General features: G+C 39.1%; 1 protein-coding gene across 1 annotated transcript in view; it reads right to left on the reverse strand.

The window, feature by feature from the left end:
• The window catches only part of LOC130911909 (L-rhamnose-binding lectin CSL1-like), a 32,808-nt gene extending 25,204 nt beyond the window's left edge, over positions 1-7,604 (reverse strand). Inside the window, exons 1-8 of the mRNA XM_057829568.1 lie at positions 7,571-7,604; positions 7,420-7,452; positions 7,284-7,343; positions 5,422-5,557; positions 1,581-1,690; positions 1,465-1,509; positions 1,253-1,385; positions 1,064-1,167 (exon numbers count right to left, since the gene is read on the reverse strand). Of these exons, the coding sequence (XP_057685551.1) occupies positions 1,064-1,167; positions 1,253-1,385; positions 1,465-1,509; positions 1,581-1,690; positions 5,422-5,557; positions 7,284-7,343; positions 7,420-7,452; positions 7,571-7,604 (655 nt within the window). The remainder of the gene's footprint in view (positions 1-1,063; positions 1,168-1,252; positions 1,386-1,464; positions 1,510-1,580; positions 1,691-5,421; positions 5,558-7,283; positions 7,344-7,419; positions 7,453-7,570) is intronic.
• Positions 7,605-13,694: the final 6,090 nt, after the last annotated feature.

Genomic DNA, 13,694 nt, shown 5'->3' on the forward strand with positions numbered 1-13,694 from the left:
ATACACTAGATGGCAATATTTGGTCACAATATACAAAGTCACAAGTCTTTCTATCCGTAGATCCCTCTCACAGAAAGAATGTTAATAATATAAATGCCATCTTGAGGATTTATTGTCATGATAAAAAAAAATACAGTACTTATGTACTGTATGTTAAATGTATATATTCCTCCGAGTTTTAATCATTTTTTTCTTAATGCATTGCCAAAATGTATATGATCGGGAAAAATTATCGGGAATGATTGGAATTGAATCGCGAGCAAAAAAAAAAGCAATCGGATCGGGAAATTTCGGGATCGGCAGATACTCAAACTAAAACGATCGGGATCGGATCGGGAGCAAAAAAACATGATCGGAACAACCCTACTAACAAGGTTCCCAGGGCCTTTTACAGCGAAACAGCCCCCACACCATCACTGACCCATCCCCATACTTCACAGTGGTTCACCAGACACAAAATCAAGCTCCTCCCATTGATGTCAAATATTTTTTTCTTTATGTGGGATTTTTCCCCCACTGAATGAATGCACTTGTATAGAAAGTTGGATTTTTTTTCATTTTTTTCCATTAAGCTCCCATATTATTTGAATTTAAAAAAAAATATTAGAAGCCAAAAAACACATCTTTTTCAGGGGTGCCAATAATTATGGAGTGCACTGTATATGCTCGTAGCATTTAAAATAGCGGCCTTTTGTGAAGCAAATTAGGCTAATTTAATCTATTAAATTTACATATTGATGAGACTAGATGGACGTTTGAACACCAACAAATTTGTATCAATAAAGTTGCTTTGTTTGAAGCTGAACAACATCACGTTTAGCGAGGACAGAGCAAGTCATGTTAATAAAGTAAAGTAAAAAATACGATCTGTACTGTGAGGTATAATTGGGCACTGTTTGTGCGCCAAAAAAAAAAGACTGGAGACAAAATGGCGGACGAGACTATAAAGTCGAAATCGCGTAAGTCGAGTACATTGCAACCTGACGATTACCTGTATAACACTGTGTATTTCCATAGCAGCAAAAATGAGCTTGAAATGTGAAATAGGCAACAATCGTCTTACGTTCACATGTGTAAGAAATCTCCAAGTACTTGTAAGTGCCTCGACAGGGGTCGCCAAATACACTATTGCTTGCAAGAATAGTACACTTGTTTTTCCCATTGCACCTATGAAGAGCAATAAAAAAAATCATGATCTTGATGTACCGCTGGATATGCAAATTTTTATACAAAAAAAAGTGTGCCACGGTACCTGCCAGGGACATATTCAGTCGGGTGTACGCATTTAGTTTTTCGTACTTGTACCCAAGGCCTTTCGAAGACACACGTCTTCCTGTCGCGACGTCCGTAGTTGGCGCTGTAGACCCTGATAACTAGCCCTTTATCTGGCGTCGTGATGAGAAGTTGAGTTGAAAAGATATGTCAAGGGAATTTATTGTAAAGCAAAGGTAGGGTAACTCTTACCGCAAGACAAATGCGCCAAAGAATCCTCGCATGCAACCACAGTAACTATTGGAGAACATTCAAAACACCAGTTATGAAAACGATCCATCGTACGCAATTCAACACGGGCTACGTACATGCAGGTTGGCAGGTGTAGATGGTCTGCAAATACTTAAAGGTGCCATAACAGGGATCGGGTTTGCGGAAAAAACGTGTGTTGACGTCACACGTCTTTTTGTCGTTGCATCTGCAGATGTGATCAGAAGAAAGAACATTACACACACAAGGAAGTATCATATTGGCCCGAATATAAGACAGCCCTGATTATAAGACCACCCCATCTTTTTCAAGACTCAAGACTTTTTGAACACCAAATTAATTTTAGTAACACTTTATAATAAGTATCCTTTTTACTAGTTAATACATCATTCGTAAACTGTTGATAAATGATTTATTGTTGATTTGTGAAGTATTTGTTAAGAGTTTGTTAAGCATTTACAGGGTGTTCCAATATGATTGACCCCATTCTAAATGCCCATGCTAGTTGTTGGATCTTAATAAAACTTTATACACTTTATGTTGAAGATCATAAGTTTTATTGGTTAAATATACAAAGAAAAGTACAAATATTTGTTGGTTCTATGGCATATTTTCATAAATGTGTAGCATGAGCGCTGCCTGCAAAATGCCTTATCAAAATGCCTTTTATTTTGAAGTGAACGGCATTTCTTAACCTGAAAAGATAGAAATGCCAAACGTTACCCACAAAAACTTGAAACGTTTCTATACAAACTGTTTCAGGTTAAGAACACCTCAGAAATGCTTAACAAACTGTTAACAAATACTTCACAAATCAACAATAAATCATTTATAAACAGTTTACTAATGATCTATTAACTAGTAAAACGGTTAGTTATTATAAAGTGTTACCTTCATTTTTATACAGAAAATAATTACAATACATCTAAAACAAATGATTATAACAATATATTTGAGAGAAAAAGCATGTTATTTTGCCTCATTCGAATCTTAATATCTGAACTCGGGCTGTCAAACGATTAAAATTTTCAATCGAGTTAATTACAGCTTAAAAATTAATTAATCATAATTAATCGCAATTCAAACCGTCTATAAAATATGCCATATTTTTCTGTAAATTATTGTTGGAATGGAAAGATAAGACACAAGACGGATATATGCATTCAACATACGGTACATAAGTACTGTATTTGTTTATTATAACAATGAATCAAGATGGCATTAACTAGGGGTGCACGATATCCGTTTTTTGATATCGATAACTTCCTCCTCCTCAAAGCCGATATCAATATCCGATAATAAATATTAGGGCTGTCAAAATTATCGCGTTAACGCGCGGTAATTAATTTTTTAAATTAATCACGTTAAAATATTTGACGCAATTAACGCACATGTCCCGCTCAGACAGTATTCTGCCTTTTGGTAAGTTTTACAGCAAGGCTTTTTGTGCTGCAGCACAACAGCGAACTCTTGTGGTCGCTTTGCGACATGGTTTATTTTTTTCTTGCCAGTTCATATGGCTGCACGACGTCTCGGGCTGACGCCTACGTTGTAATGTTGTGCTAATATGATCCTTGGACAAGATTTGTCCGTAAGTATGGTTGTTGTAAAGAATGTACATATTATGTTAGTAAGCGAAATGTTCTATTTTTTGTATGAGACGCTTTTTGTTTATGTTTAGTGAACCTGTATAGCGTGCTAAGCTAACGTTGTTGCTAAAGCAATGCTTGTGTACTTTTTTTTTTTGTAGTTTTATGACGGTCTAAAGAGGACAGTGGTTTGAGGCTATTTTATTAATAAATCAGATGAAAAAGGAAGAAGTCTGATTATTAAGGCGTCGTTCACTAGCTGTCTAGCTTTGGAAAAAGTAGACGCTTCGGAGTGAGGACAGCATAGACAGATTTAAATGACAGTAGAGTGAAATGCCCACTACAGTCCTTATGTACCGTATGTTGAATGTACAGTGGGGAGAACAAGTATTTGATACACTGCCAATGGATTTTCCCACTGGCAGTGTATCAAATACTTGTTCTCCCCACTGTATATATCCATCTTGTGTCTTATCTTTCCATTCCAACAATTTATTTTACAGAATACATATAATTTACAGAAAAATATGGCATATTTTATAGATGGTTTGAATTGCGATTAATTGCGATTAATTACGATTAATTAATTTTTAAGCTGTAATTAACTCGATTAAAAATTTTAATCGTTTGACAGCCCTAATAAATATTTAAATTTTCAAATGTGTAACCTGAGTTTTTGAACACCTGGAGGTTTAAAAAAAAAAAAAAAAAAAAAAAAAAACTAGTGGTGGATTCAACATAGATTTGCCTTTGATCTCATCAGATTTTTCATAATGACATGAACAAAACAGTGTGGTTCACTTCTGCACTGCCCGACAGCCAGCTAAGAATGAATGCACTTCCATAAACCACAAGGCTTGGTCTTTCCTTGCTTTTACGGGAAGACAGTCATCTTAATATTGTGAAAGTGCAACAGAAAAATACACATATTCAATACTCAATATACAACAAACTGCACAATACACTTATATAAATAACTATTATATGTATAGCATAGCACACTAGCTTGAGCTTCTAAAGCATTGGCTGGCTTCTATAACAAAACTTATGAAGTTCTGTACATATGCATGGAGATAGAATAGTGCCAAAAGAAGTGAGGTTGTAAAATGAAAATAATCCCTGTAATATGACCAATTTTAACTAAAAAAAACACTTGTATTTCCAAATTTTGCGTTGTAAAATAAACATGGAAAAAACTCGAAGGAATAAATTGTTCTACAAGTTGTTTTTTTCTGTTTGCAAGTATTCTTTTTTGTTCTACAGGTGTTTTTTTCTTCGCTACGGGTTAAAAATGACCTTGTCCATGCCACTGACGGCCATGCACGTCCAAATTTTCAATTAATTTTAAATGGCAGAAAAACATGTATGGCTGTGATTTTTGGTCGTACACTTTACATTAGAACGCATTGACATTCCACTGACACCCAAGTAAGGCTATTCCATTGACGGCTATGCACGTCCAAATTTTCCATTCATTTTAAATGGCAGAAAAACATGTGTGGCTGTGATTTTTGACCATACACTTTACATTAGAGCGCATTGACATTCAAATGGCACCCAAGTAAGGCTATGCCTTTGACGGTTATGCACGTCCAAACTGGCACACGGCAAAGAAAAAAATGCCACATGGCCAAAAAAAAATGCCACATGGCAAAATCCATTTTCCCTTGTGGCAAATACCACTTTTGGTTCTCGTTGTCCCTCCATAGTTACTTACTACTATGAAAATAAAAGGATCATAGCTCCGGTTTTCCGTGGTCAGTCGGTGCCAAGTAAAAACTGGGAAAGAGGTTAACATCCGCGCTTTCAAGTCATGTTGAGGGCAGCGCTCTATATCAAATACTTCATTTTTTAAGGAGCCTTAAAACACCCCAATTAAAACAGGCTGGCGTGATCATAGAAAGGCAAGCTTGAGTCTGATTGGTAAAATAGAGTCATGTGATTATTATTGCGAAGTCCCATTGCCGAAATTGGTAGGGCTTATCTTGGCATGGCTCGCAGACACCGTCTAACTATTTGCATTATTCTAACACACTTAATATAATCAATCATGAAATAGTATCCTTTCTCGTATTTACTATTTGACTGTTTATATTACTCTTACACACCCAATATACAATAAATACCACTGATACCATATGGAGTCAGTACAAAGGGTTAAGACTAAGGTGAACGTGCGGAATTTGGCCTTTTGGCCGTGATGTCGGAATTCCGCCGGCCCGGGGCGCTGGAGCTGCGCCAACGTGGGTCCGGCGGTTCGGCTGGCGTGATTCCAGCAGTCTGGTTTAAAGGTCAGATTCCTTCACTCTAATGTAACATGTATAGCTTCCCCATGAAGAGCAACACGTACCTTGTACGCATGTCTTTAAGTGTGCCTGGGCGAGCGCAGTGAGTGTTTGCCAGCTGCCATGGAGGTCGGCCTGCAGCGCACACCGCAGAGCTCGTGCGACCGTACAGAGCGTGCTCTACTTGGATCACTCCAGTCTCTGTTACAAGACAAAATACAAAGCAATCAAAATGATTCAACTGGGCCAATTACAGGTATGACAATATACCGAGATCTATCCCAAAAAAAAAAAAAAAAAATAGCGCACCAGAGTGAGAGGTAATTTTGATATTTATCATATCAGACCAAGCTTTGATTCAACAAACTGTAGTCACAAACTGGATTAGCTTGAGCTACAGGTATTTCTTGCATGGTTGCAATTCTTAGCCAAATGATATATTTGAGGAATCAGTTAAGTCAGTAAAGGTCTTCCTCTTTAGATATATACAGTGGGGAAAATTAGTTGTAGTCAACCACCAATTGTGCAAGTTCTCCTATTTGAAAAGATTAGAGAGGCCTGTAATTGTCAACATGGGTAAACCTCAACCATGATAGACAGAATGTGGGGGAAAAAAATAGAAAATCACGTTGTGTGATTTTTAAAGAATTTACTTCCAAATTAGAGTGGAAAATAAGTATTTGGTCACCTACAAACAAGCAAGATTTCTGGCTGTCAAAGAGGTCTAACTTCTAAAAAGGTCTAACGAGGGGCTCCACTCGTTACGTGTATTAATGGCACCTGTTTTAACTCATTATCGGTATAGAAGACACCTGTCCACAAACTCAGTCAGTCACACTCCAAACTCCACTATGGCCAAAACCAAAGAGCTGTCGAAGGACACAAGAGACAAAATTGTAGATTTGCACCAGGCTGGGAAGACTGAATATGCAATAGGTAAAACGCTTGGTGTAAAGAAATCAACTGTGGGAGCAGTTATTAGAAAATGGAAGACATACAAGACCACTGATAATCTCCCTCGATGTGGGGCTCCATGCAAGACCTCCCCCCGTGGCGTCAAAATGATAACAAGAACGGTGAGCAAAAATCCCAGAACCACACGGGGGGACCTAGTGAATGACCTACAGAGAGCTGGAACCAGAGCAACAAAGGCTACTATCAGTAACACAGGACTCAAATCCTGCACTGCCAGACGTGTCCCCCTGCTGAAGAAAGTACACGTCCAGGCCCGTTTGGGGTTCGCTAGAGAGCATTTCGATGATCCAGAAGAGGACTGGGAGAATGTGTTATGGTCAGATGAAACCAAAATAGAACTTTTTGGTAGAAACACAAGTTGTCGTGTTTGTAGGAGAAAGAATACTGAATTGCATCCGAAGAACACCATACCCCATGTGAAGCATGAGGGTGGAAACATCATGCTTTGGGGCTGTTTTTCTGCAAAGGGACTAGGACGACTGATCTGTGTAAAGGAAAGCATGAATGGGGCCATGTATCGAGAGATTTTGTGTGAAAATCTCCTCCCATCAGCAAGGGCATTGAAGATGAGACGTGGCTGGGTCTTTCAGCATGACAATGATCCCAAACACACAGCCAGGGCAACAAAGGAGTGGCTTCGTAAGAAGCATTTAAAGGTCCTGGAGTGGCCTAGCCAGTCTCCAGATCTCAACCCCATAGAAAATCTGTGGAGGGAGTTGAAAGTCCGTGTTGTCCAACGACAGCCCTGAAACATCACTGCTCTAGAGGAGATCTGCATGGAGGAATGGGCCAAAATACCAGCAACAGTGTATGAAAGGCTTGTGAAGAGTTACACAAAACGTTTGGCCTCCGTTATTGCCAACAAAGGGTACGTAACAAAGTATTGAGATGAACTTTTGTATATATATGTATATATACAGTACAGTATTTAAGATACGGGCCAAAGTTTTACCACAATGTAGGTGATGGATGTTCAAATGGTGAGAATCGCAGGTCGTCATTTTTTCGGCACCTGAGCAAAAAAACGTGAACGTATGAACCGAGTGTTTCGAAAACTAGGGAATCAACTGTACGTATATAACGCTCACCTGCCAGTAGGACCGAAGCTGTCACGACCAGCGCTGGAAAACGAACATGAGGCAGACAAATTAGGTGGAAATTTATTCCGCTGTGGATTCTCAGTTCAAGTCAAAGTCAAGTCTTGAAATCAATACTTGATTTGTTCAAGTGAATACTCACCGAGTGCTGAGCAGAATCTGACGAAGGAATGCATTTTTCAACAGATCTATTCGCTCAGAAGAGGAGCATTCGTATTTATAAGGACTGCAACATCCCCCCTCCCATAATTTTTTTTAAATACTAAAAGTTCAAGAGCTATTTTTGATCACTCGGTCGCCGCCCATCCTCAATCACAAACATCAATAGTTGCAAAAAACAATGAGGTATGTTGACAGGTTGCAAAAAGAAACATTTAAACGTAAAGTACCCAAACTTCCCCAACTGTTGCGCAATGGGGAAATGGCATTCATATTTACATATCATACATACATATCATACAGTATCATCTTGCAAACCTCACCCGTCCCAAAATTTTCCTCGCTCATCAGACGTTCCAGGAAGCAAATATCTGCTTGAACACAATATCAGAGGAGATAGTAGATAGTTCAATTTCTGAAGTTTTGTCAGGAATTCAACACTGAAAGTCCCGTGTTTTTTTTTTTTTTTTGCTATGAGGAGAGACCAGAAAGGTGTCGAATGACCCAATTGACTACTGGGCTTTGTCGAACAATAGACCACTGATGGGAGAAATGTAGTATGACCCCGAATGAATCAGCACATTACGTTGATTCCCTTTTATGACTGTAACCTTGTTATCTTCGCCACCTTGGCGTCCTTGTTATGTAGGATTCCCTTTACCTTGTTTTCCTCGCCACTTGGACATGTTTGTGATATGTGATTACAAAACATGTGTCAAACCACGTGTAACGAAACCATTGGATCTCAAAACACGTGTAACGATACCATTGAGCAAGTGGCTCGTCACCTGAGGGAAGGGGCTGACCATCTCTTCTCTCACGTTGTGCACCACTTTAAGAGCCGTGGATATTTTCCTCTTCGGTTAGAGTCTGCTAGTGGTTAGTATACGGACGCCTAGCTAGTATTCCTCTGCAGCTCAACCGGGGTGTCGGCTCTCCGCCCGCTTGTCAACGGTAAGAGTTTTGATTGCTCGAAGGAATATCTTGTGTACTTTAACAGTAGCGCGGGGATCTTGGAAGTGACAATCTATATCTAGCGTTATTGTTGTTCTTGCTTTCTTCTTTGTTCTACATTAAAGAGCATACGACACGAAAAAAAAAAGTCTTAAATGGCATTATTATGTGAATTAGAATCATATTTTGAGACAATTCGACTATATACAACAATTTAGCAAAGCACAGATGACGAGAAATTAGTCTTTTAATCTGCCGGTTAGCCACGCCAACCATTATAGGGCTTTAGCGTCCCCAACAGGTGGATGACGTCAGCGGTAGACTGGGCTCATCGATTTTACTATTCAGCCCATTGAGGGGGAATTATTCAGAACGAGGAAAACGCGACGAAGAAAGCCGCTAAATGTCATTGTTTCAGTCTCTCTACTCCAATATTTTTACAGGATATTCTTTTTATCCAAGTATTTTTTCCCCAATAGCTATATAAATGGCTTGAGAAGGACCAGTCAGCCCGTCGAGGGGGAACTATTCACAACGAGGAAAACGCGACGAAGAGAGCGCCAAAATGTCATTGTTTCTGTCTCTTTACTTCAATATTTTTACAGGATATTCTTTTTATCCAAGTATTTTCCCCAATTGCTAAATAAATGACATGGTCATGACAAATAACAGTCCTGTGCTGAATGGAATATGAAATAATAAAAATGCATTTATTCAGGACGACATGGCAAAATTACTCCATAATGGTCAAAACTGTCAACTTCATCTTTACTGTCGCACATCCCGAACGATATTTTATGACACCTAAATCGGACATATGTCATTTCCCTTCCCTGGCTTCGGAGAATGTAAACAAACCAGAAGGCGTGACAGCTAGCCGACATGCTAACCCGAACCGAGTGATGTGTCAAAGTCTTCAAAGCGGAAAATCACACATAACTATCCTGGATTATTTTACATGACGACCCGGTTGTCGATTCTCTTTGCGGATCGGCAAACCGCCCGGCGGAGAGCAATTTACAGTTCGTTTCCCGGAAGAGGGTGGCTGGAGTTGTTGTGCAGCTAACGTGCTGCTGCTAATGAGCATTAGGAGAGCTTTTTACATGCCTATCAATGATCAAACGTAAGTAGTCCTTCATTTAAAGGAAGTGTGTAGTGTTTACTTTGCAATCGCTGTATTCTTATTTGATATAATACAAAACAAGATGTTTACTCACTTCCTCGTAAGTCCAATGGTCCCACAGTAAATATCCAAGGTGAATGGGAACCTTTTGAAACTCCAAAAAGGCGCGTACGCCTCTCCCTCATACAGAATGATTTTTCTGCAGCCGTTTGGTAGGCGTGATGCGAAAAATAAACGTATTAATCCGCAAAATCAGCTGAATCCTTCGTCCTCATACACAGCAGTACACTGTAGCGTGAAGAGGACGTCTTCTACCGTACACGTCACAGCGCCCTCCTCCTCAATGCAAGACCGAAGCCGGAAGTCACTCATTTTCATGGCGCGGGATTAAATAAACTAAATAAAAATAGCGATCGCTTCCACACACATCCAAGCGGCCCATATCATTCAGGGGCATAAAATACCGCGTGTATTATGAAATAAACATGCTTTTTCGTGTCACATGCACTTTAAACACTGTATATTTCACAAAAGTGTGTGTGTTACTGACTCACTGCGAACCCGGAAATGAAATTTCTTTCACAAAAGTGGGACCCGGAAATTTCGTAAAAAAAACACTCAAACAAGCAATCAAGCAGGCAAACCCCATACACACTCCTGTGGAGTCGCTGCCTAGGTGTGAAGGTGGGGCTTCACTCTGGATAGCTGCAATTAGCATCTTGAATATTTGCAAATCCACGGCTCCCTTGGCTTTGTCAAACATGGAGGAACACGGAGATGGCCAGTCGCCGTGTTCTACAATATGATTGACATGGCAGCACTGAATGCATATGTGTTGTATCAAGCATGCACCGGAAGGCAAGAGAGACCGGTGGACTTCTTGCTGAGTCTTGCAAAGGAATTGGCTCTCTCTCAATGTCTGTGCAAAGAAGGTGCAGAAGGCAAGGCAAGGCAAATTTATTTATATAGCACAATTCAACACAAGGCAATTCAAAGTGCTTTACATCACATGAAGATCATAAAAATCACATTTAAATCAATACAACATAAAAACCAAGACAAAAGATGGCATTTAATCACAAATAGAATAAAAATAAATAAATAAAAATGAAACAGAAATAAAAATAAAACAAAAACTACTACTACTAATAATAATTGAAATCAGCAATGGAGATAAACACAAAAGGAATAGAAAGCAAGTAAATTGAAATATATAGCCAGTTATGGAAATGCAGTGCTAGGAAACATTGCTTCGGAAACAACCTAAAACACCTAGCCCTGGGAAAAGGGCCAAGTGTCAAGTAAATGATGACTGCAAGAACAATCCCGCCACTGTACGATGTGTTGACTGATATCAATACACATGTGGTAAATGTAGAATGTAGAATGGCAGTGTCGGGTATGTTTCCGCCAAGCAGAACCACAGCATAGTGACTGCTGGAATGCCAGTCGGACAAGGACATGACAGAGACACACACACTCAAAACCACATAAAAATGTTTTGTTTTGTATTACACCGTCCCTTGTATAAAGTTTCTTTTGTTGTCTTTTTCACATGTTTCTTTATTGAATAAAAAGCTTTTTTTTGTGCAAAAAATGACTTGTGTTGTGCATTATCATCCATCCATCATTAGCAATAAGACAATTATAGCTGCATACATACAACGAACTGCAACTAAATATTCAGAGAGATTGAGACAGCTGACACCCTACCCCTCAATTCAGCGATGCTGTCTGTGCTTTGACAAAAACATTATCTCTTACACCTCTGAAACCATCAAGCCATCCACCTGAATGAATAATGATGAGGGACTGCTCATTTTTCAATTTTGATTGACTCGTACGATTTGACAAAATGTTAGGAAGACATTTTTTTTTTTCTTTTGCTGAGGATTCACTGAGAAGTGTCCGACATGAAAACACCACAATGGAACAACTGTCTTAATCACTCCCTGTTTGAATAATTGGCTACACTGTACATTGTATAAAAAGGAGCTGAAGGCAAATTGCAGCTTTTGGAAGATGTAAAAAGGTTGTCCGCCCGATTGCTTGCCTGAGTGGTCCACTGTCCGACAAACCCAAGGCAGCCCTGCCCTGCAATCACTCAAGATGCTAATTGAAGCAATCCAACCCTGTGGTTTTGCGAGTGTGAATGGGAATTCCTAATAAGGACCTCAGTGCTCACAAAAGATGTGCTGATTAGGGTCAGATGACCCTTCTGTGGTTACAAGTGATTTGTATCAACTGATCCACCCTTGATAATTCTAACGTTAATTTAAAGAGGAGGAAAGAACATCAAGAAATGCTTTTCGATGAAGCTATTATTTTTCTTCGAACAGTTTGGCCAAAATTTGCCCAGAACTTTCCCATTTGTTTCTAATCAACAAAATTTCCTACATGAAATACGAAATATGGGCGGTGCAATCTTTGACAATGTCTGCCTCGAACTTCCGGTTCAGAAAAGACAACATGAATTACGGTTAAAGTAAGCAGTGTTTTGACAAAGTTAAAACTGCAAAATTAAAGCAGAGGAACTCACGGAATCCCCAAAAATGGATTCGGAATGACGTAGATAAGACGTAGATGAGATTGTTCTTATATAACAACCTGTCAGCCTGTGTTGATGTGAGGTATAGAATGATACGCCGGCCACTTGAGTAACCAAAATGAGATGAAATTACACATTATACTGCTCTTTCTCAAAAAATTAGCATATTGTGATAAAGTTCATTATTTTCTGTAATGTACTGATAAACATTAGACTTTCATATATTTTAGATTCATTACACACAACTGAAGTATTTCAAGCCTTTTATTGTTTTATTATTGATGATTTTGGCAAAAAAGTCAAGAAAACCCAAAAATTATTAGTGATGTCACAGATTACTTGAAAAAGTAATTTAATTACTGATCACTGATTACTCCTCAAAAAAGTAATATAGTTACTTTACTGATGACTTTATTGTCAAAGTAACTAAGTTACTTTAAAAGTAATTTGTCAGTTACTTTCCCCAATTTTTCTCCTTTTGCTGCCTCAACAGAAAAATTTCATCGCATGTAATTGAATTTTTCAGATAAGGCTTTATCTTCGAGTTAGCAGGGGTTTAATGGAGTTGATTTCAACCACCACCGACTTGCGCTAGCTCAGCCACTCCGGAGCCCTTAAACTAACAAATAACTGACAAACTGCACAGAATTTGTTGTCTCGGTACCTGTTGGCTTTGTTTCGATTTTTGTCGCGTTGTGCTGTAATTCCAAGTGGTTCCTTGAATTAGATGTAGAGTTATTAGCGGTCGACTGCCCTTTTGAGCCAGTGCAAAATTTGCAACGCACGGAGATATTTTTTGTCATCTTTATTGGAGAGAAATGTGAAGTCATGGCTCTATGTCCAATAAGCAAATGCAGCCGTTTGTGGTTCTTCTCCAACGTCTTCCACTGTTAGCATCCTGAGAGGTGCCAGTTGTTTGTTAGCCGCCAACAGCACTCATAGCATGGTAAAAGACGTGAGCCGTTTTTTTCCCCCCCGATGAGAAAACATGACATCCAACGGAGATACTTTTGTCATCTTTACTGGACAGATATGTGAAGTAATGGCTGTATTTCTAGTGAGCAAAGGCATCTATTTGCGGTACATATCCTGCCTTTCACTGTTAGCCTCGCTGCCTCGTCAGAATGCTATGTTGTTGGCCGCCGTGGCAGACAGCGCTCAGCCTCAAACAGCACCGTAAAACACGTGACCCGTTTTTTTTTTCCCCGATGAGAAATGCTCTTCGTACATGACTACAGTATTCTTCATTCTACATACAGTGCCTTGCAAAAGTATTCGGCCCCCTTGAACCTTGCAACCTTTCACCACATTTCAGGCTTCAAACATAAAGATATAAAATTTGGATCTTTTGTCAAGAATCAACAACAAGTGGGACACAATCGTGAAGTGGAACAAAATTTATTGGATAATTTAAACTTTTTTAACAAATAAAAAACTGAAAAGTGGGGCGTGCAATATTATTCGGCCCCCTTGCGTTAATAC

This window comes from Corythoichthys intestinalis, chromosome 2 (genome assembly GCF_030265065.1).
Source record: "Corythoichthys intestinalis isolate RoL2023-P3 chromosome 2, ASM3026506v1, whole genome shotgun sequence".
NCBI classification, from domain to species: Eukaryota; Metazoa; Chordata; class Actinopteri; order Syngnathiformes; family Syngnathidae; genus Corythoichthys; species Corythoichthys intestinalis.